This window comes from Manacus candei, unplaced genomic scaffold, assembly GCF_025592945.1.
Source record: "Manacus candei isolate 608988 ecotype Guabito, Panama unplaced genomic scaffold, ASM2559294v1 h1tg000050l, whole genome shotgun sequence".
Classification (NCBI taxonomy): domain Eukaryota; kingdom Metazoa; phylum Chordata; class Aves; order Passeriformes; family Pipridae; genus Manacus; species Manacus candei.
This window is the reverse complement of record NW_026138098.1, coordinates 33230190-33255098: the sequence shown is the minus strand read 5'-3', so window position 1 is coordinate 33255098 and position 24909 is coordinate 33230190. Positions and strand designations below refer to the sequence as shown.

The 24909-nt window shown below is 37.6% G+C and overlaps 2 protein-coding genes across 11 annotated transcripts in view; one reads left to right on the top strand and one right to left on the bottom strand.

The window, feature by feature from the left end:
* CTNNA3 (catenin alpha 3) overlaps window positions 1–24909 on the top strand; it is a 443012-nt gene that overhangs the window by 116819 nt on the left and 301284 nt on the right. The window contains exons 1-2 of one of the 8 annotated variants that reach the window (XM_051800264.1): window positions 6021–6175; window positions 6972–7043. The exons of 6 other annotated variants lie outside the window; for them this stretch is intronic. The gene's annotated coding sequence lies outside the window, so the exon portion shown is untranslated. Of the gene's footprint in view, window positions 1–6020; window positions 6176–6971; window positions 7044–24909 lie in introns of those variants that run through there. One more of the 8 variants, XM_051800265.1, reaches the window with a different exon arrangement.
* The window catches only part of LRRTM3 (leucine rich repeat transmembrane neuronal 3), a 78587-nt gene continuing 68859 nt past the window's right edge, over window positions 15182–24909 (bottom strand). For all 3 annotated transcript variants that reach the window (XM_051800310.1, XM_051800311.1, XM_051800309.1), the window contains one exon: window positions 15182–16949. In XM_051800310.1, the coding sequence (XP_051656270.1) occupies window positions 16740–16949 (210 nt within the window). In that variant the 3' untranslated portion in view covers window positions 15182–16739. The remainder of the gene's footprint in view (window positions 16950–24909) is intronic.

The following is a 24909-nucleotide window of genomic DNA, read 5'->3' as shown; positions in this document are numbered from 1 at the left end:
ATCTATGCACATGAGCTGGAGAAAGATAATGAAAGATTTTCTCTCTTTAAGCCCTGTTTTTAATTTAACAGTTCTGAGTGAAGCTATTCCAGGATTAATCGGATCTGAACATGAGACCTGTGTTGAAGTAATGTAGCGTGAGGAGCAGCTCATGGCTCTGTAGAGGATGATTCAGTACAATAGTCAGTAATTTGCATTTAGTATACCTGACAGAACTGGAAATACATTGGGTTGCTGAAGATTAATTTTATTTTGGGGGGGAACCTGCCATAAAGCAGCATTTTCTGTCCCCAAGATGAAATAAATCCTTGATCATGGTGATAGACAAGTATTAAAAATAAATAATCATGTATTTATTAACTCAACATCTAGCTAGCTGTTCAGTTTAAAAGAATTTTCCAATTCTTACAGTTCATTGGAAATGGTTTTTACAATGTGAGTTTTTTCTCAACCAGTTTCCTATTTTCTGGAGGATGTTAAAGGCTGGTCATTTTTCTAAATGTCAGGATGGCATTTCTAGGAACACTGCTGAAGGCTGGTTTTTCAGATGCATTTATCTTGGGTTTTATCCTCTGTATGAGGCAGCTGATTTTTGTTGTCCAAATACATTTCTACATTGCATTCTGTTTCAGGTTAAAAGGTATTTACTTATTCCATATGTAACAATTCTTATTAAAAAGATCAATCCTAATTGATAGTTCAGGCAAATCGTGATAGAGTGTTGATATGACTGACAAATGAATACCAAATCCAGCTTTTAAAAGAAAGAATAATTTTTTGAAACAAATTCAAAATGCTTTAAATTCTTCTCTTACATACTTAGCAATGAAGGTTTTTTTAACCCACACAACCCCAAGTATCTCTGTGCGTTCTTTAAAAACATGTTCAGTGGGATAATATGCTTGATGTTGACTTTAGTCTGACTCCTGACACCGTGTCCCATGACACGGACTGGGGAAGGATGGGCTGGATAAACTGTCAGTGACAGGGCTGAGAACTGGGTGAAGTGTTGTGCTTAAAGGATTGGGATCATCAGCACCAAGTTCAGCTGAAGGCCAAGAGCTGGTGGCAGCCCTGGGTGCAGTCCTGTTCAGCCCATTAATGCCCTGGCTGACGGGAGAGGGCACTGTCAGCACGCTTTCACCTTACATGGACCTGCAAGGAAGGCTTGATGCACCAGCTGGTTTTGCTGGAATGGGTTTTCCAGGGAGGTTATGGAGTTCCCATCCAAAACCCAAAGGAACTTGACTGTAGTTGAAAGTGCTTTGAGCAGTTAGTTGGACTTGGATACTGTCCAGACATTCCTGCTGACTCCACTGTGTGGAGTCTGATGCTAAAGATTTGAATAAATTCCAATGTCCGTGCAAATTCCTGGATGTCCCTGCCAGGTTCTTTTAATGTAAAGTAAATCCCATTATTTGCTAATGGAATATTAAAAGATACTCGGGTAATGAGGGTAGGACAAGAAATTATGTGGAGTAAAGTAGTAAAAAGAAAGTTTCATTTGAAAAATCTCTGACACTCTTGAGGTGGTGAAAGGGAGAGTAGTTACTAAGTTAAATTCTGTGGTAGTGAATCCTCTGTGTAAAACAAAGGTTAGAATGACTCCTTGAATTCCTTGCAGAAGTCATTTGGGAAGGGGTTGATTAAAGGCTCTCCCTATGAATTTCATCAGCCTGAGTGTTGAGGTCTACTGTGTGGCTAAAAACAAGTGCTTTTTCTTGTAGTTACTCGGATTTAAGGTATTTGTGTGCCAGCAACCTGTGAGATGCTGCAGTTCTTAATTTATAGAACGAGATGTGACTTCTCTTTGATAGAAATGGAGATATTGGCATAGCTGTCAACTGTCTTTTTGACTGAATGTCTTGCCTAACTTCTCTTGATCTTTTCCTAATGAGGAATTAACAATGGAGTTTTATGTGGAATAGCTTATGATCACTTTTGATGAAATCAGTAATGCATCATATTGCATGAAAAATTCCAGTGCTTTGTCATTACTGTTCAGCCAGATCTTAAAGCAGTGACTTAAAAGAGATTGGAGACCTGGAGATCTAAATCTAAATTCCCCATATCCAATTAATTTCTGAAAAGAAAACCAAACATGGCTTAAAAATCAAGACCAGATCTTTGTCTGTGGTCATCAACAGCGTTTATTGGCACTTCCTTTTTATTTTAACTTTCCTTTCAGTGGATTAATTTCCAGTTGTTGTCTGTTATTTCTGTCTGATGGTCTACTCATTCCTAATCAAGTAAAATAAAAAGGAAGAATAATATTTTGTATAATTGTGTTTATGATGAATGCGTACGATCAGAAGGCTGGCAAATGAAACAATCGAACCACCCTCCACCATCATATTAATAAAAAACAGAAGTCCTTTAGTCCTTTCAAGATCAGCTTTTCTCAAGAACTGCTTCTTGTGGTTGTTTTCTAAGCCTGTGTTGCCAGTTGGCACGTTTTCTTTCTCTTTGAGTAGGCAAAGAAAATAAATGTCTAAAATCAGACAGCTGCAATGATTAGTAGAATACATTCAATAAATTATTCTACTTGCTCTATTTACTGGAAAATCTTTCCTATCTTAAGTTATTGTAATTATTTTTAACCATTTTTTTCGTTATCAGTAGCAAAAATTAAAGAAAATTTGTACAAAGATGGAAAGAAAGGATAAGTCAACTACTTGACTCGAGGCTGTACTCAGGAATAATCTAGGATTTTCTTTTCTATTAAGTAGTGAGCTTCTAATTTTTTCAAGACCCTAATATTTATGGGAGGAATTGTCAGTCTGTAAAAGATAAGTGAATATTACTGAATATATTTAGCTCTTTGGAAGAGAAATGAAGAAGAATCATTTTGAATTCCACATAATTAGGAGAAAATAAAAAATATAATAATTACATATACCCTCAAAGCAGTTAATGGAAAACAAAACTGGAGCTCAAGGTAAATTTTCTCTGGAAACTTGGTTAGTACTTTTTTTTTTAATATACATTCTTAATGTGTCTTTACTAACTGGGCACTGCACAAATGGATCATGTATACATGAGAGAGCATATGCACATAAGCTGGAACCACTTTGGTTCCATAATGATATTTCCAGTCTTCTGTTTGCACTAATAAGGAAGTGAAACTTTGTGAAATTCCAGTAAAAAGTGTGACCTAAATGAGACCAACCAGTGAGTAGGTGAAGGGAACATGAAATGCTGGGTGACAGCTTGGAGCCACTTTCTGAGGAGGTAAGTTCATAATGGCATTTGTGATACTTGCTGCTGCTGTGCTTTCTCTGTTTCCATGGAATATCCTGCTTTTGATAAACTGGCAAAATTCAATAGAAGAGAGATTCCTCTGGAGAATTTTCAGGCAGCTGTATTCCTGATTTCTGATGTTGTGCTTCTTGCTCTGTTTTCCATTTAGTCTCTGTCATTGTCAATGCCATTTTAAATGTCTGATAGAACATATTTTTCCTCATGGAAAAGTAAGCTTTTCCATGTCTGGAGGAAAAGCGATGTTTGGTAAAGGTCAGATATTCATATTATTTCCCCGGCATTTATTTAGATGTAGATCTGGTAGAGTGCTATTACAAACCTAAATAGCTTAATTAAAATAGGGATAAGTCTGATAAGGTTTTGAACAGCATCAAAGACTTTCAGTTAGAAGAAAAAAGTAACTTGCAAATTTTAATGGTGAAGAAGAGGATGGAAATCTGAGCATTGGAAGTAATTTAGAAGGAAATAAGAAGAAGGGAAGACCTTTTTAAATGGGGGACAGTAATTGAAAAATACTACATCTTTTCTACCTGTTTCAGGCTTCATGTAAATAGTTATCTGGGAGTAAGTGCTTAATGCAGTTAATAAGACAAAGTGAAATATATACCAGAAAAAGGTTTAACAATACTTAAGAAAGGAGTTTCTGAACCATTGGCCTTGACTCTAAAAATCTGTGAGGAATGAGTATTAAAAAAGTAGTAGGAAAGCAAGACTTATCTTAAAACTAGGGAATTTATAGGTCAGTCCCTTTGACTTGGATAGGTGTGAAGAAGCTTCAGGAAATCCTTACATGTTCATTTCCTAAAAATCTTCAGCATAAGGTAGTAATAAACCACAAGCATGTATATTCAAAATACGTTTTGTCAAATACATGGAGGTCTTTGACAGGATAGCTGGGAAGAGATCACGAGGGAAGGAGTAAATGTGTAACTTGCACACTGAGAGGACGTTTCCATGAGGAAACTTGAGAAGCAGTTATGTGTGTACTGAGGGAAAATAAGGGTCACTGAAAAATAATGTTCCTAGTGAATTGTTATTTATACTGCTGTGGGTCAGGGTGGGGGAGTTTAATGAAGTGTGATTCTGCAAGGACTGGCCTGGGACCATCAGAATGATGTATTTTCATTAATAAGGTGGCTGAGGGAATGAAGAGTGGAATTACTGAGAGTTTGAATGATGCTACCCTGGTGTGACTTCAAAGGATTTTATAGGTCAATAAAAGCATTCTCCTGCCTTTTTTTTCTTTCTCTCTCTTTTTTTTTTTTTTAAGGTTGGAGAAATGGTCTGAAATCTGCAACTTGAAATGTTAAGTGCAAACAATTACCCTTGGGAAGAAGTTCACTGTATACATAAAAATACCAGGATTTCTGGCCTAGCACTGGTACTGTTCACATGGTGTTGGGAGCTATATAGAATTGCAGGTGACATGAATTGTCAGTAGGGCTCTTTTGGCCATCACAGCTTAAGAATAACATGGACTGATAAGAGGAACAAAGGAAGCAAGGATTTTAGAACATGCAAGAAGTAAGAAGCAGCTGAACTGAGTGTGTGAGGTAGAAAGGAAAACGTGGAGGAGCAGAGGAACCTGCTAATACTTTCATATATGGAAGAGGTTTTCATAAGGTGTGTGTTGTTAAATTATTCTCCATATCTGTCCAGAGAAAGAAAAATGTGATTGGCAAAAGGCACAATATGTGCAATACTGGGTTAAAAAGTCCACCCTATAGATGAGTAATCACTGGAACAGGTTACCTTGGGAGGCCACAGTGTCTCTTTATGCACACATTTCAGGCTGGGCAGACTGCCCAACATGAGGAACGTGTGCTGCTTCGGAGTGGTCAGGATGCGCAGAGGGACAATGAGGTCTCTTCCAACCCCATGGATTATTGGCTTACAGTTTTATTGAAGTAATATTCCCAGTCTTCATATTGACTTTTCTTACTACAAATTAATCCCTGCTTTTTATATGCAGGGATCAAAACTGGACTGAAGTTTGGTGGGGCCTTTAGACTTCCAGGTTATCTTCAGATAACTCCAGATAGCTTTGTCCCTTCAAGGATCTGGGGCAGGCTGGTTAACAAAACAAGCTATTGATAGTAAGCATACTAGGAGTTTATTTCCTTGTGAGCTATTAGCATGAAAATAGTACATTTAACAATGATTCACCTTATCATGTCAGCAGGATTTTTTTGTATTCTGGCAAATTTATTAGAAAGATTTATATAAATTTAATATTTTAGAATCTACCTATTTTGCATTCTATAATCTGTTCATGAACTAGAACTTAAGTACAAGAGATAGAAAATTGGAATTTTCCTGTACAAGATTAAAACTTAAGCAACCAAATTGCATTTGTGTAATGTAATATGGGAGCTGTTCTCTCATATGAACATTTTTCTCTGAAAATGGATATACACTGTAAAAAAACCCAACCAACCAACAAAACATACCTTTTTGTAATTTGGTTGTTTGGCAGAAATCCACAATAATTTCCTAGTGTTAATATAAAATCTAATAATGTTTAATATTTAGCATTACTCTTTGTACTTACTGTCGCTTTTAATTATCTTAATAATTATTTATTAACTTAAGGAATGTCAATATCACTGCTCTTAGTGCTTTTATGTAAGAGAGAACATCACTTTGCTTCCTTTTGGCTCTGGTTGAGGGGTGATTTACTCAGTGTTTTGTCAGGCAGATATAACTTTGTTATCTGTTACCAGGGAGATGTCCAGTTTGACAGTCCAGGTGCGGTTGTGTTGTTCAGTGTTTAGGCTCCCAGAGTGAAACTTGGAGAGAGGAATTTTTCCCAAGGTTCTAGAGGAAGCTCTCCAGGATTAATGCAAACCAGGGTGCTGCTGCAAGGTGTTGGACTAGGAAGCAAGAGTAAGCTACTCACGGTGTCAGGATAAAGGTAAGGGGGACACAGTCACTGGAGTTACCTGGTCATCTGAGATTTCTTTTTCAGAAAACTGTGTTCAAGTTGGTAATTTTGTCAGCTCTGCTCTGCACTGGGGCGGCCTCACCTGCAGTATTGGGGCAGTTTTGGGCCCAGCAATATAAGAAAGATATTAAGGCGTTAGAGAGCGTCCGAAGGAGGGCAACAGAGATGGTGAAGGCCTTGAGGGGAAGCGAAGCTGTGTGAGGACACTGAGGGCTCTTTGTGTGCTCAGCTGGAGAGGAGGAGTCTGAGGGGAGACCTCCCTGCAGTCCCAACTCCCTGGGCAGGGGCAGGCCCTGAGCTCTGCTCTGGGGGGACCAGGGACAGCACCCAGGGAATGGCCTGGAGTTGTGTCAGGGGAGGTTTAGGTTGGATATTAGAAAAAGATTCTTTGCAATTCTTCCAGGATTTTTACTGGTGCTTTATGTATGAATGGATTTATTCTGGAATAGATGGTAGTTTGTTCATCTGCTTTAGTTGAAGCAGCCTTCTTTTTTTTATTTATTTTTTTTCCCCCTATAGTTGGGTTTCATGGTTATAAAGGAAGAATGACTTCATTATGTGTTGAACTGTCTTCTTCCCAATAAACCTGAGAATCTAAAAACATGCTATCAAATGTCACTATTTCATATGATGCATTTCAGAGTTTAAAACACATTTTTTTCCCAGAGTTGAAATTAGAATTGCTGACATTAAGGAAATGAAAATGATTGATGGACTGTTTTTACTTGACCAGCTGCTGATGATTTCTCACTCAATATCTCATTAGCTTGTGCTGAAGTCATACATAAGGCAACCTAGAAAATAGCCTGAAGTTCCTGAAACTACAAAGAAGAAAAATGTAAGTTATTCTGGTGCTTTTGATCTATGAACTGTGACTTTTGATGTTCTGGGATGGTGTGATCGATAGCATAATTTTTGTTATTAAATTGTTTACTCTTCACTGAATGTTACAGTATATTATATTTTGACTCAGAGGCAGGGAGAAAAGGTCACTTAATTTCCTTGTTAGCCACTGTAGCCCTTGTTCAGGTAGAGCTTTTTAGGAGCAAGGGAGAATGCACTTCCATTGAGAACAGCTGAGCATGCTCATCTGAGAGAAATTTCTGGAGCTTCTTAAGCCACAAACTAGTTGCTCTTGGAGAAGATTTTGGAGAAAGAAGGTAATATTTCTGTGGATCCTGAGGGAGTTTTATAAAGTTATAGCATCTCAGAAACCCCTGCTGAGAATTCTTAGCCTGAGAACAGGTTTGCAGGAAAAGAAGGGTATGTGATGAGCAAGAGAGGGGTTGGCTGACTAACACTTTGATTTTTAGTTTCTTTTATCCATCAGGTCAACTTAGTCACTCTTTCAGAATTGTGTTGCAGTAAAGCACAGCTTTGACTCCATATCTTTTGATTCTCTTAAGGAAAAGGTGGAGGAGGTTCTGGTCAGGAGGGGGGCAGTCTCTGGGAGGCTTCCCAGTGACACATAAAATTTAAATTCTTAAATCACTATAGGGATGAGTTGGTTTCTTCAGTGTGAGAAGGAAGGAGTTACCCTCTAATCTTTCTTTCTAATATAATTCTAATATAATTCTAATATAATTCTTTCTAATATAGGAAATACCTCAAAAGACTGCAGATGAGTATTTAATTGTGAGATTAACTAGTGTGTTGTGGTTATTGCCTGGGTCCAGCTGTGCTCTGCAAAACACTCATTCTTATCTCTGTTGCTGACTCCTAATTATCATCTGTACAAGTGCAAAGATCCCACTACTTTAAAAGGTCAAATGGTGGAACTGTGACTGACTTTAATGGACCCAGAATATCATCTTGTTTGAAGGGGTTAAGCTCAGCTCGGGGAGGGGGTATTACTGATCTTCTAAACAGTGTGGTCTGTGAATGTTACAGGCTCTGCTTTTTTGACTTTGCCTATATTTCCAGACACCCGTGTTTATTGTAGTGTCTTACAGATATTATTTGAAAAACATGCTAAATATTTCTGCTAAAATACAGTCCTACTTATATATTTTTTTTTTTAATTTGTGGTTTTGATGTTTTGACACACTCTCCATGCAGTTTGGCTATTACTTTGATTTTCTGCTGACATTCATGATGCAGAATAGAACAATTTCTGCAAAGCAGAAGGAAGGAATTGCACTTAGACCTACTGGTTAAGAAAAAATGTGGATAACCAGCAAGAATTCATGCTATTTTCCTCATGCATTTTTTACGAGTATTTTGTGGCAGCCAAAATTTCTGACCAGGACTAGGTTCTATGTCTCTTTTGGCCTCAGACTGCATGTAATTATTCAGACTATGCTGTTTCTCCTTGTAGGAAGCCTTATTACCCACAGGCAGATGTAATCTATCATCTTTTCCTTCAAAAATTCCTCTTTTCCCTCTACCCCAAACGAAATCAGAAAACATTTATAAGATTCTGCAGCCCATAAAACCTGCTTCATTATCCTTAAATCAAATATATCTGATTGCAAAGCTCTTATTTTTATAAGAATTTCAGGAGCAGAATATTTTATGGGTTTTGGTGTGCTTTTACTAAAGGTGAAAAACGCATTTTTTTTTAAACTAATTTTTTTTGAGAGTTATTGCTGCAAAGTAAAAGCCCTTTTAGTCAGAAGGAAAATAATGGATTTACCTTGAGATGTCCAAACAGAGTGAGGTATTCAAGCTCAAATGACAGCATCAATTCAGATGGTATTGTCTCTATATATTGGGTTACTGTCCCATCCTTCTGATGTAACAGAACATCTTATTCACCAGTTTTTACAGCCTTGGCAGATGAAGAGGTAGACAGCTTGTTGAAAGTAGGTGGTGTTGTGTTCACTCCCTTTCCCCAGAGGATCAAATTTGATTTGGAACCAATCATTTTAAATGAGCAGCTTATTTTGTGCACTCCCATTTTTATTACTTGCTGTTCACTTGTTTATCTTAATCCATTCCCCTAATGACCAGCTACACAGTTTTGTCAAGTCCTTCATAGCTCAATCATTTTGGTTTTTCTTTTATGTTGGCTTCTCCTATGGTTTTCTCTCCTTTCTTTCTCCATTTTGCACACATACCCCTTTTCCTGTAAAGATAAGATTAATTTTTTCCCTAGTTGTATGTTTTTCCTAAAGTTTTTCTCATAGGAGAAAGTGTTTTTCAGTGAAGGGATGATTTATATTTGGACAGCTTTAATGGAGATACTGGCTTTGGGTGAGAAATAACTGTAAGGTTCTCAGGGGTTGTTATTGGTAGTTATCACATTTCACCCTCATTCTTCATTGCTGACTTGTTTATCTCTTCAGTTAGACAGGGAACTTAATTTCTTGCTAAAGAAAAGGTAGAGCTTCCAAAATCCCGAGGCAGAATGCATGCAGGTAGGGAAGGGAAGAATGAACAAGTGCCAAAGCTTGTGAAGATGGGAGGGGAGACTGGCAGCACTTTCCATTTGAGTTGTCATTTGAAATTTAAAGCATGAGATTGATCCTGCAGAGCAGAAGCAGATCTTTATGCCTGTTTGGGGTTCAGGTATCTTGTGCAAGATTCTTTCTAAATTCAAGGAGTTATTCAGAGAAATAAAGAAATGGAAGAAAGCTTAAGGAAAAAGGTAGCATTGAAGTGACTATATTCAAGCCAAACAGTAGATAGGATTACCAAGCAAATTTAATCAATAATGCTTATTCCCAATCAGGTTCACTAATTCCATTCCCATTTAAGTATATAATTTTTAAAAGATTAATTTCTTTTTTTAAAATGTACTGGTCATCTTCACAAGCAGTCTTTCTGAAAGCTCAAGTTTTGGAAAGTGTCTTACTTTCTTCTCTTAAAACATCACAAGACTCTCAGTCTCTGGTAGCCTGTATGGCATTTTTTCAAGGTGGCCATGGCATTTATGGGTGCAGACCTCTAAGGGGCACTTAAGTTAAGCATAAGGAAAATAATCTAATAAGAAGACAAGTTAAGCATGGATACAGATTGATTGTAGATACTGTGCTCCCTGGAGACTGAGGGTTTCTAAGACACTAGAGAAGCACCTGTCTTAGTAATGTTGGTTTTGGTTTGAGATGGGGACAACGTCATGTGTGCTTCTTCCAGAAACTTCTGAAGTTTCTGTTGTAATCACTTGATGGAAGTGGAATTAGAACAGTTGATACTGACATCTATTAATCATATAGATTCAAGACTTTAGGGTGCAAAGAGATTAAAAAAAAAGAAAACCAAATCCTGACATCACCTTGTATAGAGGTAGAATGAAAAAAAAAGAAGAATATTTTTATTTACATGTTATATTGTACTTATGAATGTATATTTGCAAGATCTAGTGATGAAGAAGAGGAGTCAGACAAGCTTTATCATGTGCTTGGTAGGCAGCAAACCTGCTCAGCTCTGGAGAAGGATACCTGGGGAGGCATTTCCCTCCGATATATCAGCTGGAATTATTATATTGTACTTTTGTCATTCTCAGTTGTGACAGTTAGAACATGCAGGAAGAGGTAAGTTGCAGAAGTGCAAAGAGAAGTATGAGCTGTCTAGATAATACTAGAGGAGAAGACAAGAAAAATAAATTTTGTTCGTGAATCTTATTTGCATATTCAGATATACCGTTGATATTTTTTCCTTTCCTGAAAATGAGAAATAAGGCTTTTGGATGGCAAAGTCTAGACTAATTGTGTGAGTTTACAGGTTCTTTAAAAATAAAGTTACCAACAGCAAGACATGAAAGAGAGGTGCATCGTTATTACTAGAAAAATAAATCAATTTCATTATTTCTTTTGAAGGAATAAATTATAAGAAAATATTCAGTATGAATGGTTCAGTTAATGGCTTCCCATGCCTCATTTATGACACACTCTTGTATAAAACTCCTGGAATTACTGAAGTGCACAGTGCTGCAGAGACACATTGTTTTCTTTTAATGAGCATTCTCAGCCCTAGTTGATGAGGTTTTCTTCTCTAAGAAACACAGAATTAGTGTATAGCAATGTTTAAATTATTGGACTTCGAAGTATGTTTCATTGGTGCAATCACTTATGATTAGATTGCAGATAGAACTATTGCTGAATTGCATCCACCTTAAAAGTTTGTTTCTAATGGAATACAAAGTGGAAAGTACTCTCTGTGAAAGCTGGAGAAGCCATATTCTCATATAACTGCACAGTTTTAATCCCTTTGGTGTTCATTACAATACCATCCATCCTGTTCCTGTCAGTTGACTTAAGGCAATTGATAAGGCAATCATCAAACATTAATGTTAATCCAAAGAAATTCTGTACTAATGTGACATTAATTAATGCTCATTTATATAATATTACCCTTACATGCATCATGTCTATAGTGGTGGAACAGTGTCCGCTGTTATGAATGTATTAGAGCTTTAATGTAACAGGGCTGGGTGTAATGAGTTCTTTGTTGCAGGTTCATTTGCTGTTACACAGCAGACACCTCTTTGTACTTAACCATCAAAAGAGACAGTTTTAAGAATGAGTTATTTACATATAAAATTGATGTTGATCAAGTAGATTATAAACTCCATGCCATGTGGGATTTTCACAGCTGTACACACTGCACTTCAGCTTACATAAAAATTCTTGGCAAGGTTCTAGTGGTAAAATTTTAATTTTTGGGTGTTCATTAAAGTAACATTAATCATGAACTCTGATTATGTTCACCTTAATTTATTCTGAAACTTTATAATTAAAATTAATCAGATTCCATAATGAAGCAGAGCAGGATAATGAAATTTGGCCTTGTTACTTTATAATAGAGCTATTATTTCACTGAGATGTTAGAATTTTTTCTGAGGAATTTAACGAACATCTGCTTTTAAATATGGATCATACAGTCAAAGTTGTATCTAATAGAGTTTTGTGTGTCTCTTTCTATGTTGAGAAGTGTTTGCAGTGCTTTGGGAGAAGTGGGCCTATTCTTTTGTTACTATTGTGCTGGACTTGAGAAAGCTGGCAAAAAAATAAATTCACCTTTCTGGTGAGCTGAATCTTGATTTTAAGTCCCCCCAGCCCCCCCCTCCCCCCGGGGGAAATCTGATAATTAATGCCACAGGGTTTCAGGTGCTGTCTGCACTTCAGGTGACTGAATGGATGCTGTTCGTGCTCCCTGGCAGTTGTCAAGCTGTCATTATCAGTTCTGTGATAGTCGTATTTCTGTGCTGAAAATGGAAATCCTTCGTTTCTACTGGAACAAAGAGAAGAGGCAGCTCTTCTTGTCAAAGTAGATTTACTTTCTGCAACAGTTGTGAATGTTACCAGTTTGTAAGACTCAAAGAAGCTGTGTACATGTTCAGAGAGGGACTGGTAAGATGCCACGCTTGGCTCAGTAAGTCCCTGACCTGCAAATCCTTGAGATCTGTGGGGGCTCTCTGGGGAAATACTGCTTTGTGCCTGCCCCAATCTTTGGTTCTTTGGGTTTCATCTCTCAGCTGCTGTTTGAGACAGATTATCAAGCCAGGTGGACCTGTGATCTGACCAAGTAAAACCATTATTATATTCAGCCTTTACTGGTAAGATTTACCTTCAGGAAGCCAGGCCCCTGTGACCCAGGCAAAACTCCAGAGCAAAAAGGCCTCTCCCTCAGGAGAGTAGAACAGGAGCTAAGCTGTTCTTTTTTCACCTGTTCAACTGCCCCTTTTTGCTAGACCAGCTGGGAGCTGAATACAGCTGCTTGTATCTGCCATGATACGTGATCACGTAATTAGTTTGCATTAACCATCTTTGAGTATCTTCACTGCTAATACAGCAATTTCCAGAATTTGTTACAGTTCCATTGGCACTGGATTTGTGGCTTTGGTTTTCAGGTCATGGTGTTGCCCTTGCAGTTTTATTTTATTTTTTTTTACCATTTATGTTTTGCTTTTTGCACAGTTTCTCTTTTCATGTCAAATCTGAGGCTTGGAAATAAAAGCAGAAGATGATAAATGTCTTGAGAGAGAGGGAGAGAAAATGAGAGTCTATCAGTAAAGCAAGTTAGTACACAACTTCTGAGGCTGCCATTTTCCATTTGTTGTGTATTGCTAAAAGAAATCTGATATTTGCGCTGATATTTACGATGTATCTCTGAAAATTGTGTATATTTCTGAGGTTTTTTGGTTTTTTTTTGGTTTGTTAGTCGTAGCTCTCAGAGCCCTTGAGAATAGTTTGTACTACAAATTTTCTTGTTAATTAAAGCAGTCATTTGCTTTCTTCTCTAGATGTTATTCTGGTGTTTATTTTTTTTTTTTTAACTGTCTTGAGACATGCAGGAATTTTTCAAATTGATCATTTATCTTCCTATGTACCTTCTTCTCTAGACAGGACCTCCATTCAGATACTCGGGCTTGGTTTCCTAGTGGGTGTTTCAGCCCTGTGCATTGCTGTACCTCCTGATGCACTGATGGATGGTGGGAATTGTTGCTTGTAGCTAGATTTATTTTTCAAATTGTCTTGGTTTTTTTACTGCTAGAGGTTATACTCTCTATCAGTTTGTACTTTGCAAGCATAATGAATTCACCCAGCTTTTTCTTGGTGAAAAGATCTACCAGGGTCTGGCAGTGTCACTTAACTGTGAGACAGAGATTGATGCTGTTGGCTACTTCTATTTCTGGTTTATGGATCTTTATTGCAAAGGGAAATGATACATGAAAGTGACCCCCTGGTAATAAATATTTGCACCCATACACTCAGCCTACTTTCTTCTTGCTAACTTAGCTTAGAAGGCTGGGGCTTTGTGAGGTGCTAGGTTTTTGGTTTGTCCACGTTAACCACAGCAATTGGTATTTCTGTGCACTCAGCACTGGCAAGAATATGTTGGAAAGCAGGTGTACACACACTAACATGGGAATTTAGGAATGGGTTCTTGTTTGGATTAGCTTAACCTGGATTTTTTTTCATGATGAAGATTTTTTAGAGAAGGTACCTACCTGCCATCTGGCTTTCTCGAGGACATCCACCTTGTTGAGAATAGCAGGTTTCAGGTTAATGTAGTCCATTGAAAAAATACTATCTACTTGATATATCCAGAAATGTATGTTTTAACAGCCTAGGTTTGGGGTGAGCTGCTGCCTTGGGCTCTCTTCCAGAGAACTAGAGGGGCCTGTGGGAGTTACAGAGAGCCTGGTATTTCATATGCCTGGGAAGTTGATTGTGAGAGTGTAACAGATCAGTGTGGTTGGAGAGTCATTGCTACTTTTGTGACTCTGCTTCTACCATTTGCCTAGTGATATGTTGGTCTGGGGCTGCAAGTCTTGGGATTCATCAAGAAAAGGAGAACTGTTTGTGTGTATGTGAATATCTACCCAGTCGTGCTTCTTTAACCAGATACACTGAAAAGGTTTTGTTCTTGGCATAAGAAGACGTTTTCTCATATTAGCCTAAATTCATTAGTGTCTAACACTGGAAATACTCATGTTGTACAGTCCTCCAGAAATCAGGAGTACGTGGAGCCACTGAACACTTGGGTGTTTTGAGTAACTGCAACAGTGCCAGGACCTTGTTCCCACACTGTAAATACTTGAGGACAGTTGGCCAAAGTAAATAATAGGAATTACAGAGTAACTGAGATGATCTTTTGGGAGCATGGTGTTTGATCCTGACAGCTCAGGCCTGCTCCAGTGCCAGAATGCCTAAACATTAAACCTCAGAAGGAACTGTGGAAGGATGCAGTTGACTTCTTCCTGCAGTACAGAAGTCACTTTACTCTGGAGTGACACCTGCCTTTTTGGTTTCAGTTACCATTACCAAAATAGATTTTCAAACTGTGGGTAGTAAAATTCCAGCACTGGAGAAGGTGACCACAAATTCAAGAACCCATGTAGTAAAGAAATAAGAAATTGAAGTGTGGAACTTTTTAAGATGAGTCTTTAAAAGACAAGTGATGTTTTGAATAGCAAATGATTTATGCAAAATATGTTACAAAATCTAAGATGCCAAATAAATAACCAATATAATGTATTCTGTTTTGACACTTTGTTTCCACTTGAGAGGTAGTGAATGCAGACTGGTTTGTTAACAATTTTTTGAAGGTATTTTCACTCTATTCACTTTGTTCTGTACAACCAATTTTACTGTAATTTTAAATTTCAGTCTTCTGCCTTGAAGCTACATGAAAATAAGTTGGGATAAACATCCAGAAAAATAGATTTGTGGTTATATAATTTCTCTTTATTATAAAAAAGTTGCTTCACCATATGAAACGTTTTTCTCCTATATTTTGGAAGGCTCACGTTCCCTTTTGAATTTCACCAAGTTGGCATGATATAACGTGTACCTAATCTCTGTAATCTTTTATGATTACGACATGAGGGTATTGGTATAAAAGTTACTCTCATACAGTATTGAGAAGCCTTGAGGACTTAAAACCAAAGAATGGGATATAAGAATGCTTTGACCCAGATATTAAATGATAGACAAAAAGGTAATGTAGTAATTGGTAAAGACGTAATAATGAATTAATTTTTTTTTATTATTTAAAGGTTTTGGTGGTTTTTTTTCCTTAGCTTGCTGTATCACAATGCTAAGGGCCTATTAACCTATACCATTTGTTCCAAATTACTATATTTTTCAACAAATAGATGTTTCTTACTTGTGATTAATATTTTACATTTTCTGAGTGGTGTAAGGGCTTGTTTCTGTTGCCACTTCTGTCAGCAGCTGTCTATGGCATAAGTAGATTTTGGACCCATTTGTCTTTAAGAAGAAGTGCAAGTGCCTGATCTGGCAGACTCTACTTTCACAGTAGATTTTGTAGCTGCTTATGGAAGTCCCCTGTCCACATTGTCTTGCAGAACACTGAGACTTTACAAGACATCACCAGCCCTAGCTAAGAGTTGCATACATAAACTTTGTTGTTAAAATGTATTGATACATTTTTGTGACTTAGAAATCAGGCTGTATTTCAAGGCAACAGGTAAGTTTGAGGAGAATTTAAATGTTTTTTTTTTAAATTATCATTTCTAGGAAAACTTGGCTATATATTTCAAGAATTTCTTAGAAGTGAATAGTTAAACCCTCCCTCTGGAACCAGTAGATAAAATTCTACACATTAAACACGGTAAAAATGGTGCATATTCTGCAAAGGACAGAATTTTAGGTTAAAGTTTTCTGGGCACAAAAGCAGTAACAAAATGATCCCTACAAAACAGAGTAACTGAATAACACAAGAAATAACTTGTTAATTTGAAACTTTAGAAACTGAAACTTGTAAAATAAGATGTAATTAAATTATGACACTGTACATACCAGCTGTTCTTGGTAATTGAAACTTTACAATATGAAAAATACATTACATCTGTACAGTTTATACAGGTAGGTAGGATGAGTTTTGAAAAAGATTCACTTCAAGGGTCAGACTCTGAAGTCAAAAAATACTGCACAACTTAACTAATTACAAATTGTAGACTTGAAACAATTAATCTTTGTGATTGGTTTTTAATTTGAACAGGAATCTTAGAATCCATAGTATTATGTCTTCTCACTTCTGTCCATAATGTTACATAGAATTTGGTTGCAGCCTCTGCTACAGGAAAAAAACCCCGACAACAAAAAAACCTCCCGGCCCCCATTCAAGCCAACTGCTGACTGTGGTCCTTGATCCGGGCTGCTGTGGTTATTGTGCTCAGGTCCAGATCAGTCTCTAGGTGTGTTTCCACTGTTTCTTCCTGGTTATTTGAGTCATAGGGCTTGTGAGCAAGCAGTTCATGATGCACTCCACAGTAACTGAGCGTGGGCTGATCATAGGCAAGAAATGTTGACACATTCATAGACAATGGTATCTAGGGGAAAAACAAAGATGAAAAACAGCCAGTTACAAGAAGACAGAAGCAAATTGTACCAGCCTGAATTTGATGTTGAAAAACCAGACTGACTGCACGTGAAAAAAAAAAAAATTGTCTTCCTTTTCTCTATCCTTCTACTCCCTCCTCTCCACCCAAACCCTGGTCTTCACTAGGATGTTTTACATCCGACCTCTACCACCTTTGGTCTTGTGGCCCAGGGCTTGTATGTGCTTGAATGTGTTTGTGAGGGTTAAGATGTGATTGAACTTGAATTATCTTTAGAGTGTGATTAGCCTCAGCTAAAATCAACCTATCAGGAAATATTTCAAATGAAATGGGAATGCCTGTTCAAGTTCAAGAGTGGCTGGTGAATCTTGCTGGAGTATGTCAGTGGGTGTGATACCATCTGCTTGGAAATACAGATGAGATGGTTCCTATTATTTAGAGCATAAGCATCAATTTAAATTTAACAGCTTTCAATAAATATGGTCCAATATCCTGTTAGACTGTTATCTTGTGGTACTTCTGGAAGCTTCCCTGTTGCAAGTTTAATTCAAATGCTTCAGCTGAAAAGCATAGGAATTTTTCTTTACTATTTTCTTGGGGGCTTTGAATGCACTTCAGCGTAGAATGACATACAATACACTGCAGAATCAGAGATGAAATTCATACAGATTTTGAAGTGTATATATTTGTACTTTTACAGCTCCAAATGTATTTTCTAACCTAATTTCATGGACATGGCATGGTACTGGCTGGGGTCACCATGGACATGGATTACTTCTAGAGCTGCAATGCAGTGAACATGTACACACTGCAGACAGTGTGTGTGTGTTATGACCTTATTAATTGGTCATATTCCCCATGGCCTTTTTTCATATATTTTTCATGCAATGTGTGTAAGTTGCTGGCGTTGGATCATGTTCTGTTTCCAGGAGTATCAGCATAGAAGGAAAGCAGAAGGGAGGAAAGGAGCACTTTAGCTGCTGCAGACCTGTAGTCAGAAACAAGCTAATTATGGGTGTGGGCTTGTTCTAATTTCTTTCTGAAGCTGCCGTGACAACCTTGCAGTAAAGCAGCAGGACAGGAGGTTGGGCAGCAATTCAGGGAGGGCTAAGGGAGCTCCATGTGGAGTTGCTATGGAATGCAGACAGCTGCATACATGCATTCTATCATGCATATATATAGAGAGAGAGAGGCTTGTGTGGGAAGGCACAGAAGAGGAGACCAAAGGCCCAGCTGAGATGAAACAGAACAACTTTGGAATTAATGGCATTTTCCTTAGGCTGGTCAAGTTTACGTTCTGAAAAAAAAAAAAAAAAAGCTTATGTGGTTCTCCTTTGCTATTTTTTGAAGTGATATGTGAAGTCATGTTGGTAATTCTACCTTACTCTGGGCAAGCAAGAGCCAGGAATGATTGCACTCTGCAGAAGAGCCTGGGCTGGTTCTCCTGTAACCAGGTCATTCCTGTAGAATGCAAAATCCGTGCCTTTTAGAAAATTAGTGATGTGCAGACCTGTTGTAAAACCTTACAGATAGTTTCTTCTGACCTGCTCCTTTTTTTCTTGCTGAATCTTATTTTCCTCCTTAAATGTGTCCCCTTCTGTCTCTGTTTCCTGGAATGGTCAGGATCTGATCACCTGCCGTGTTTCTTTTAGTGTGTCTGGGGAAGGAGACTTCAACCCTCCTGGCGTGGCAACTAAACAGGGAACATCCCTATTTGTATCTCCTCCTTTGCAGCCTTCCTTCCTCTTTTCCATCTGGTAGTGCTATGTCTCAGTAAAAAGTTCTAGTTCTAGAAACCTCCTGTTCTTTCAGCTTATTCAAATAAGTACTATCACAGCATTTGTGATGATAGCTCTCCTCTTCGACAACAGTTCTGGAGTAAAAATCCCTGCATTGTGTAATTATTAGTGATGTGGGAATTTCATATTGTTTGGAGTTCAGATAAGCATCAAAAAGCCCCAGCTTATCTCAGATTTACAGTTCAGAAGCCTTAAAATTGCAGTTTCTATTCAAGGAAGCTGTGTTTCATTGCATAGTATTAAATTTCTGTACAGTGAGGGGGGAAGTTCCAGCAACCCTGTCTTTTCAGGGAGGAAGTTTAAAACTCCAGACTTATTTTACACAGAAAGCATAGCTAAAAGTTTGTATTTACAAATCTGTATAACAACCTCCAATTTTTTTTAAAAATAATTCTATTCAGTCCTGAAAAGAATGTAGTCCAGTGTTTGGAATGTTGATTTCTTTGCATTTCTGTTTCAGTCATCACTGGCAGTTGAAAAGTTACCACAGATTAAAAAGAAAGCTTTTCTTGAAGGAAAAAAAAAAAAAAAGAAGAGAGATAATTTGGTTCTGGTTTCTCTGTTGCAGTTACAGAGACCTCTGCAGGAAATAGGTTCTTTTATCCAGCCTGCAGAAGTGTATTTACTGCTAAGCAGATGTGAACTGGTTGGGGAGGGGAATGCTTCGAGCTACAGATGAATATCTCAGCAGTCAGCAAAGATGGGAAGGGTTCTTGCAAAGGCTTGGAGCATTTATTAAGCTTCTGGTGTTGTGGCTGTGTTCTTATCTGATTACTTGACCTTGGCTGGGCCTTTGTGAGAAACAGCATTCTTTTTTTTCTGAATGTATTGTATTTAGAACCAGAGACAATATTTTCAGCATAAGGATTTTGGTATTTTGTTAAATTTCATGGCTGTGAGGTGTTCAAACCTCCTGGGGTGATTTTGAGACTCGGCCACAGAATCCTGAAAATGAAAGCTTGGAAAATTAAGGCATAAGAGCAGAGCCACGGGTTTGGAGTGGCTTGAGAATGTAGGCATGGGAAATTAGGATAGGGCAATGGGATATTACCCATGGGGATGACAGCAATAAGGGCTGAAAATAGATGCTCATAAGAAGGAGGAATGAAAATAAGTAAACCAGGCTTCACACTGAATAGAGAAAAATGATCTGAAGTATAGAATCAATAGAAGTAAGTGATGGAGCTGTGATAGATCATTCTGAAAATGTACAGAATTACAGTGTAATGGCAATGCCCTGTACAGCATGGCATGGGAATATAATATATCAGCATATGGTCAACATATGAGAGTTAAATCTATTACATACAGAAGTTTTGTGGTTGTTTTCAATAAAAAAAAAGGAACAAGCTCTTGTATTATATAACAGGGAACCATACAGGTATTATTGGCATGAAGCAAAATTAAATGCTTCATTCGTGACCATATGAAGAATCCTGTTATTTCAAATGAACCTCAAAACAAACCTGATACTTTACCATCCATTAGTTTGTGACTTTTTTTTCTTATGAAGTCTTAGGACAGGACTGTAGTAAGATTGTTCTGTACCTACATCTACATCTTCTGCCTCTGCACCCCTGCATTTAAATTATCTCTGTGATTTAGGCAGGTCTTGCATGTGATAAGTATCTTATTTTCTCTCTAGAAGGCCCTGGAGCTGTCTGATAGGTTTTTATGAAAAGAAAACACCTATCTGATTATCATCTTGTCCCGTTTCTTTCTTTGTATTTAAGCATGTATTTACTTAAAAGTGCTGTGCTGTGAAACAGGGGAGATAATTAAACTCAAACTTCTGTTAAAGGCATAGATAAACCTGCTATAGCCAATTTTTGACGGTCATGGATTTACAGTTGAGCTCCTTCTAGCTCTTCTACCAAAATGTAACTCAGCCATGGGGGTAAGAGTACCAGAAGTAGCTTTTTGTTGGTGGTGGTATTTGCACACACTATGAGGAGGCCACACCAGAAGGCAACGAGTGCCTTGGATTGAATTGTTGTCCCTTTCAAGTGTTGAAATAGGGACAGAGATTGCTGCAGAGATTGCTACTCACTTCGAACATCTTAGTTTTCCTTCAAACTTCTAAATTCTGAGGTTGCTCTTCTTTTGTGTTTGCACATTGCAACCTTTCAAAGTCCAAATTCTAAAGGCCTGGCAAAGGGCAATACGTTGTTAGATCAGCTGGGGAGAACTTGGGTGTGAAATGTTACAAGGAATAGGTATGAACTCACCAAGTTTTCCTTGTGAATGGCAGAGAAGAGTTAAATGCAAAGGGAAAGATGTTTTTAAGCTTTTTCCTGCTTCTCTCAAAATAATTTTCTACTCAGTTCAGGCTGTAATTAAAAACCTACCAAAAGTGTAAGCAGCAAGAATAGCTTTCATTGAACAGCAGAATTGTTCTTCACACAAACATTAAGTTAGTGCCCTCTTGGTGAGGGAGAATTGTGTTTTCTATCCAAAGGGCACACCTGTCCAGGTGTTGTACATAATTCCAACACTCAAGAACTCTTGCTTTTCTTCTGCTGCACAGTAGTGGTATTTTCATGTGCTCTGCTTGGGTTTGGTCATGTTTTTATTTCAGCTTGTTCATCTCTGGTTACCTTTGGGGTCCCACATTCTACATTCCCCTGTAGAAATAATGCAACCAGGTGTTACTGGGCATCTGTTTTGTGCCCAGCCTTCACTGCTGTGTCAGACTAAACACGTGTGATAGCTGCACATTCCTCGTGACAGAGAAAGACAAGAGTGAGGAAGCAAAGGGCAGGTGGGAGGCCTGAACCACATCTGTGTTTTAAGCCTTTAAAACCATGGATTCTGCCACTCTCAATGTGAGGACCAGTTGTCTCCATGGTGATATAAGAAACAAAAAAGAGCTCCTGTTTCTAGGCTTGTTTTTGTGGCTGAATGCCCTAGGTTCACATTGATACTGAAAAAGGAAAAGCCTTAGTAAGTGCATGATTAGAATTATAGTCCATCAGTAACAGTATTCTTATCTGTTCAATGTTGAGCATGAATTTTTAGTAATTTATGATGCAGGAGAGGAGGGTGGTGTTAAAAAGTAAAAATCACCTTGAAAAACAGAGACCAGACCTTTGGAACCTTTGCTTTGAATGCTGGACACCTAAACAATAAGTATTTTCTGAGGGATGGGAGAGAGTGCAGAGAGTATTAAACTGCTGCTGGGTTCTGTGAGGAAACCAGGCAAATTTTTTTTAGTTATGTCAATGTAGATTTTGCATCTTAATTTTAGTAGAAGAAAATATTTTCAGCAAGTTGAATATGCTAATTTTGACAATGACCTTTACCAGTTTTGGAAATGCCAAAGTGAAGAGCTGCTAACAACTGCTACAGAATATCACCCCTTTCTTATTTTTAAGAAGAAGATAAGGAAGAAGAGAAAGCAGAATTAAAAGGTTTTGTTTTTCATTCTCATTCAGTTCATTGGGGTTCAGGCTAAGACATAGTGAACTGTGGTTTCCTAGTTGCTGGACTTTTTGTCTTGCATGTTGTTAATTTTCTTAAAATTTGAACAGCGTGACATTTGCTTCCTTCCTGCAAATAATGTGACATTCATGGGATGAGAAGAACTTGTGAGTTGATTAGCTTTAATTGCTGGCTTGACTTTGAAAGAAGTGTGTTTTACATTTTATTTTGGTTAGACAACTATGCTAGCTATTAATATTAAACAAATGAACAAGATGTAAATACTGTTCTGCCTGGGAAGGTAAATATCTCCTCTACTTTTCTTCTCAATTTGTGTTGATGTGGATTCTTTCGGTTGTGTGGGGTATTTTGTTTGGTTTTTTTTGTTTGTTTGGTTGGGTTTTTTTTAATAGCCTACAGTTTGGTATTTCTGTTTCTTTTTTACAAGCAGCAATGTAGTGAAGTGAATTAGGGAAGCAGGTGTGAGAGTCTAGGAATAGAATTTGATCCTTTCAGTTGCTGCATTGTTTGAAATATGCTTCATAATATTTAATAATGAAGTGTATATTATGGTAAGGTAGTTCTAAAATTTTATTACAGTTACATCTATATCTAGTTAAACACTAACCTTTTTAGGCTCCTCATTTGTTTTTAATTTTTATGCAAAACTTGCTGTTTATTGGATAGGCACTGAAGGCATAATTACTGAGTATTGTTCAAAAAAGGCAGCTCTGAACTTTATGGGACTAAAAGTAAATCAACATAGGTAAAGCTTTTACTTTACATGCTGAAAAAATGATGGATTCAGATCAAACTATTGCCTTTGTTACATATAGAGAAAGGGAGTTCTTTTTTGTCTTAGTAAAGTTTGTTGCAGTTTGGAGAACCTGACCATCATACTGTATCTTAGTTTTAATTCACTATTTAGCAATTAATCTTAAAATATGAAGAAAATACATGAATAAAAGCACATTAAAAGCACCTTTGAAAAGTGAATCATATATTTCTAGAGATGTCTCAGGGTATGTGTCTGTAAGCCACACATATTTGGATAATGGATTTATATTGTACCTGTACACTTTTAAGTCATGTTGACAAGCTCTCAAATAGGTCAGCGCACCTCCTTCCCTTTTCCTGTGAAAGTCTTAGAATACTAAGAAGGAAACAAGACTTTACTGATGTGTGTAGGAGCAAATGGAGCTGAACGAAAGAAACCAGTGAGATGAGTTTGATTTATAATATAGATTTGTGTCAAGTGTCCCTTCAACCGAAACCTATTGTATCACAAAGTAGAAGAAGCAACAGATTGGAGTTAAGTTTAGAAAAGCTTGTCCAAGCTAGACTTAGTTGAATATTAGAGTGCCTTATTTAGTCAAATAGTCCAAGGCCTGGTCATGCAGTTTTCTTGCAGAAACTTTTTGTTTTGGAGAGCTCTGTGGGAAGTCAGGTCTGTGTGTGGTAACCGGTGGTATTCCTCGTCAGGAGAAAAAATCACTGCAGACTGACTGTACGCAATATCTAACCAGGTATGACACAGGCTGCAGTTATTTTCACAGATTTTCATTAAGTTTTCTTGTTTTGGTTGATAGTTGAACTTTCTGGGCTGTCATTGGGGTATAAGTAGTTTTTCTTGGCGGACTGTAATCCTCATATTCTCATGCATCAGATAGGCTTCTGTAGAGTGTGATTAATTTGATCTTAATTCTCTTTTCCTTCTCTAATTAATTTAATGTAACAAGCAATTTTAATATATTCTAAGTGCTGTAATAGTTAATCTCATTACTTATCATCAGGCTTGTTTACAGAAAAATAGAACAGCAACAAAATAAACAACACTGAGTGAACCAGAAGTTGAAGAATTACCTGCTCTGAGGTAGTAGAGGTGGTAAGATTCCAAGGATCATGAGCCTCCCTTAAGAGAAGGAGGGTATTTTTGTAGATATAATCTTTAGCTTGTTCTTTGGTTTTCAGTGTGTGAGAAGTTGAGGAATATTATATAGTGTTGTTATTTTTTTTAAATCTAACTATGAAAACTAGGTTCTAAATTTAGTGAAAGCTGAAGTTCTTACAACCCCAGTAATAGAGGGTTTAAAAAATATCAAGGAGCTTGATAATCTGATGGTACAGATGTCTTCCTTTTTCTACTTTGCCCTGTTATCTTCCAAATATTAACCTTTCTTACTTCCTTTGTTTTATTGTTTTCCCTCTATTTCTGTCTTTAAGAGGAAGCATCCTTATTATTATTATTATTAACCATATTAATCATTTGTGTAACCTCTCCATCTTCCAGTTATATTGTTGTTGGCTGCCATTAGCCTATTATCTCATTCACCTTTTCTTTTCTTTGTATTTTATTGTATCTCTTTGGCTTCTTTTCAGTAAGATTGCCCTAATGCTCTCTTCCCTTAAGTGCTATATCCCAGGATAGCCTGGGGGTGCCGAGACAAGCAGTGAAACCCCCCAGCTGCAGTGGGGAATTTTGAGCTGTCAGCCCTTGATGCTTGAAGTTCTGCTGCTGCATGGACTGAGTGGAGGGTTTTGGTGTCCAGAGGCTGATCCTGCAGCTGTGACAAGTCCATGGAATGAGCTGCTGAGACGTCCACGCAGTGTCTGCAGAGATTGGACTTGTGTGGGATATCGTAAGTGAGGGCCACAAAATTTATAGGCCTGAATGGGAAAGAACTTGCACTGTGCTGGAGAGCAAGGATTTTGTGAGGCCATGCTGTGCAACA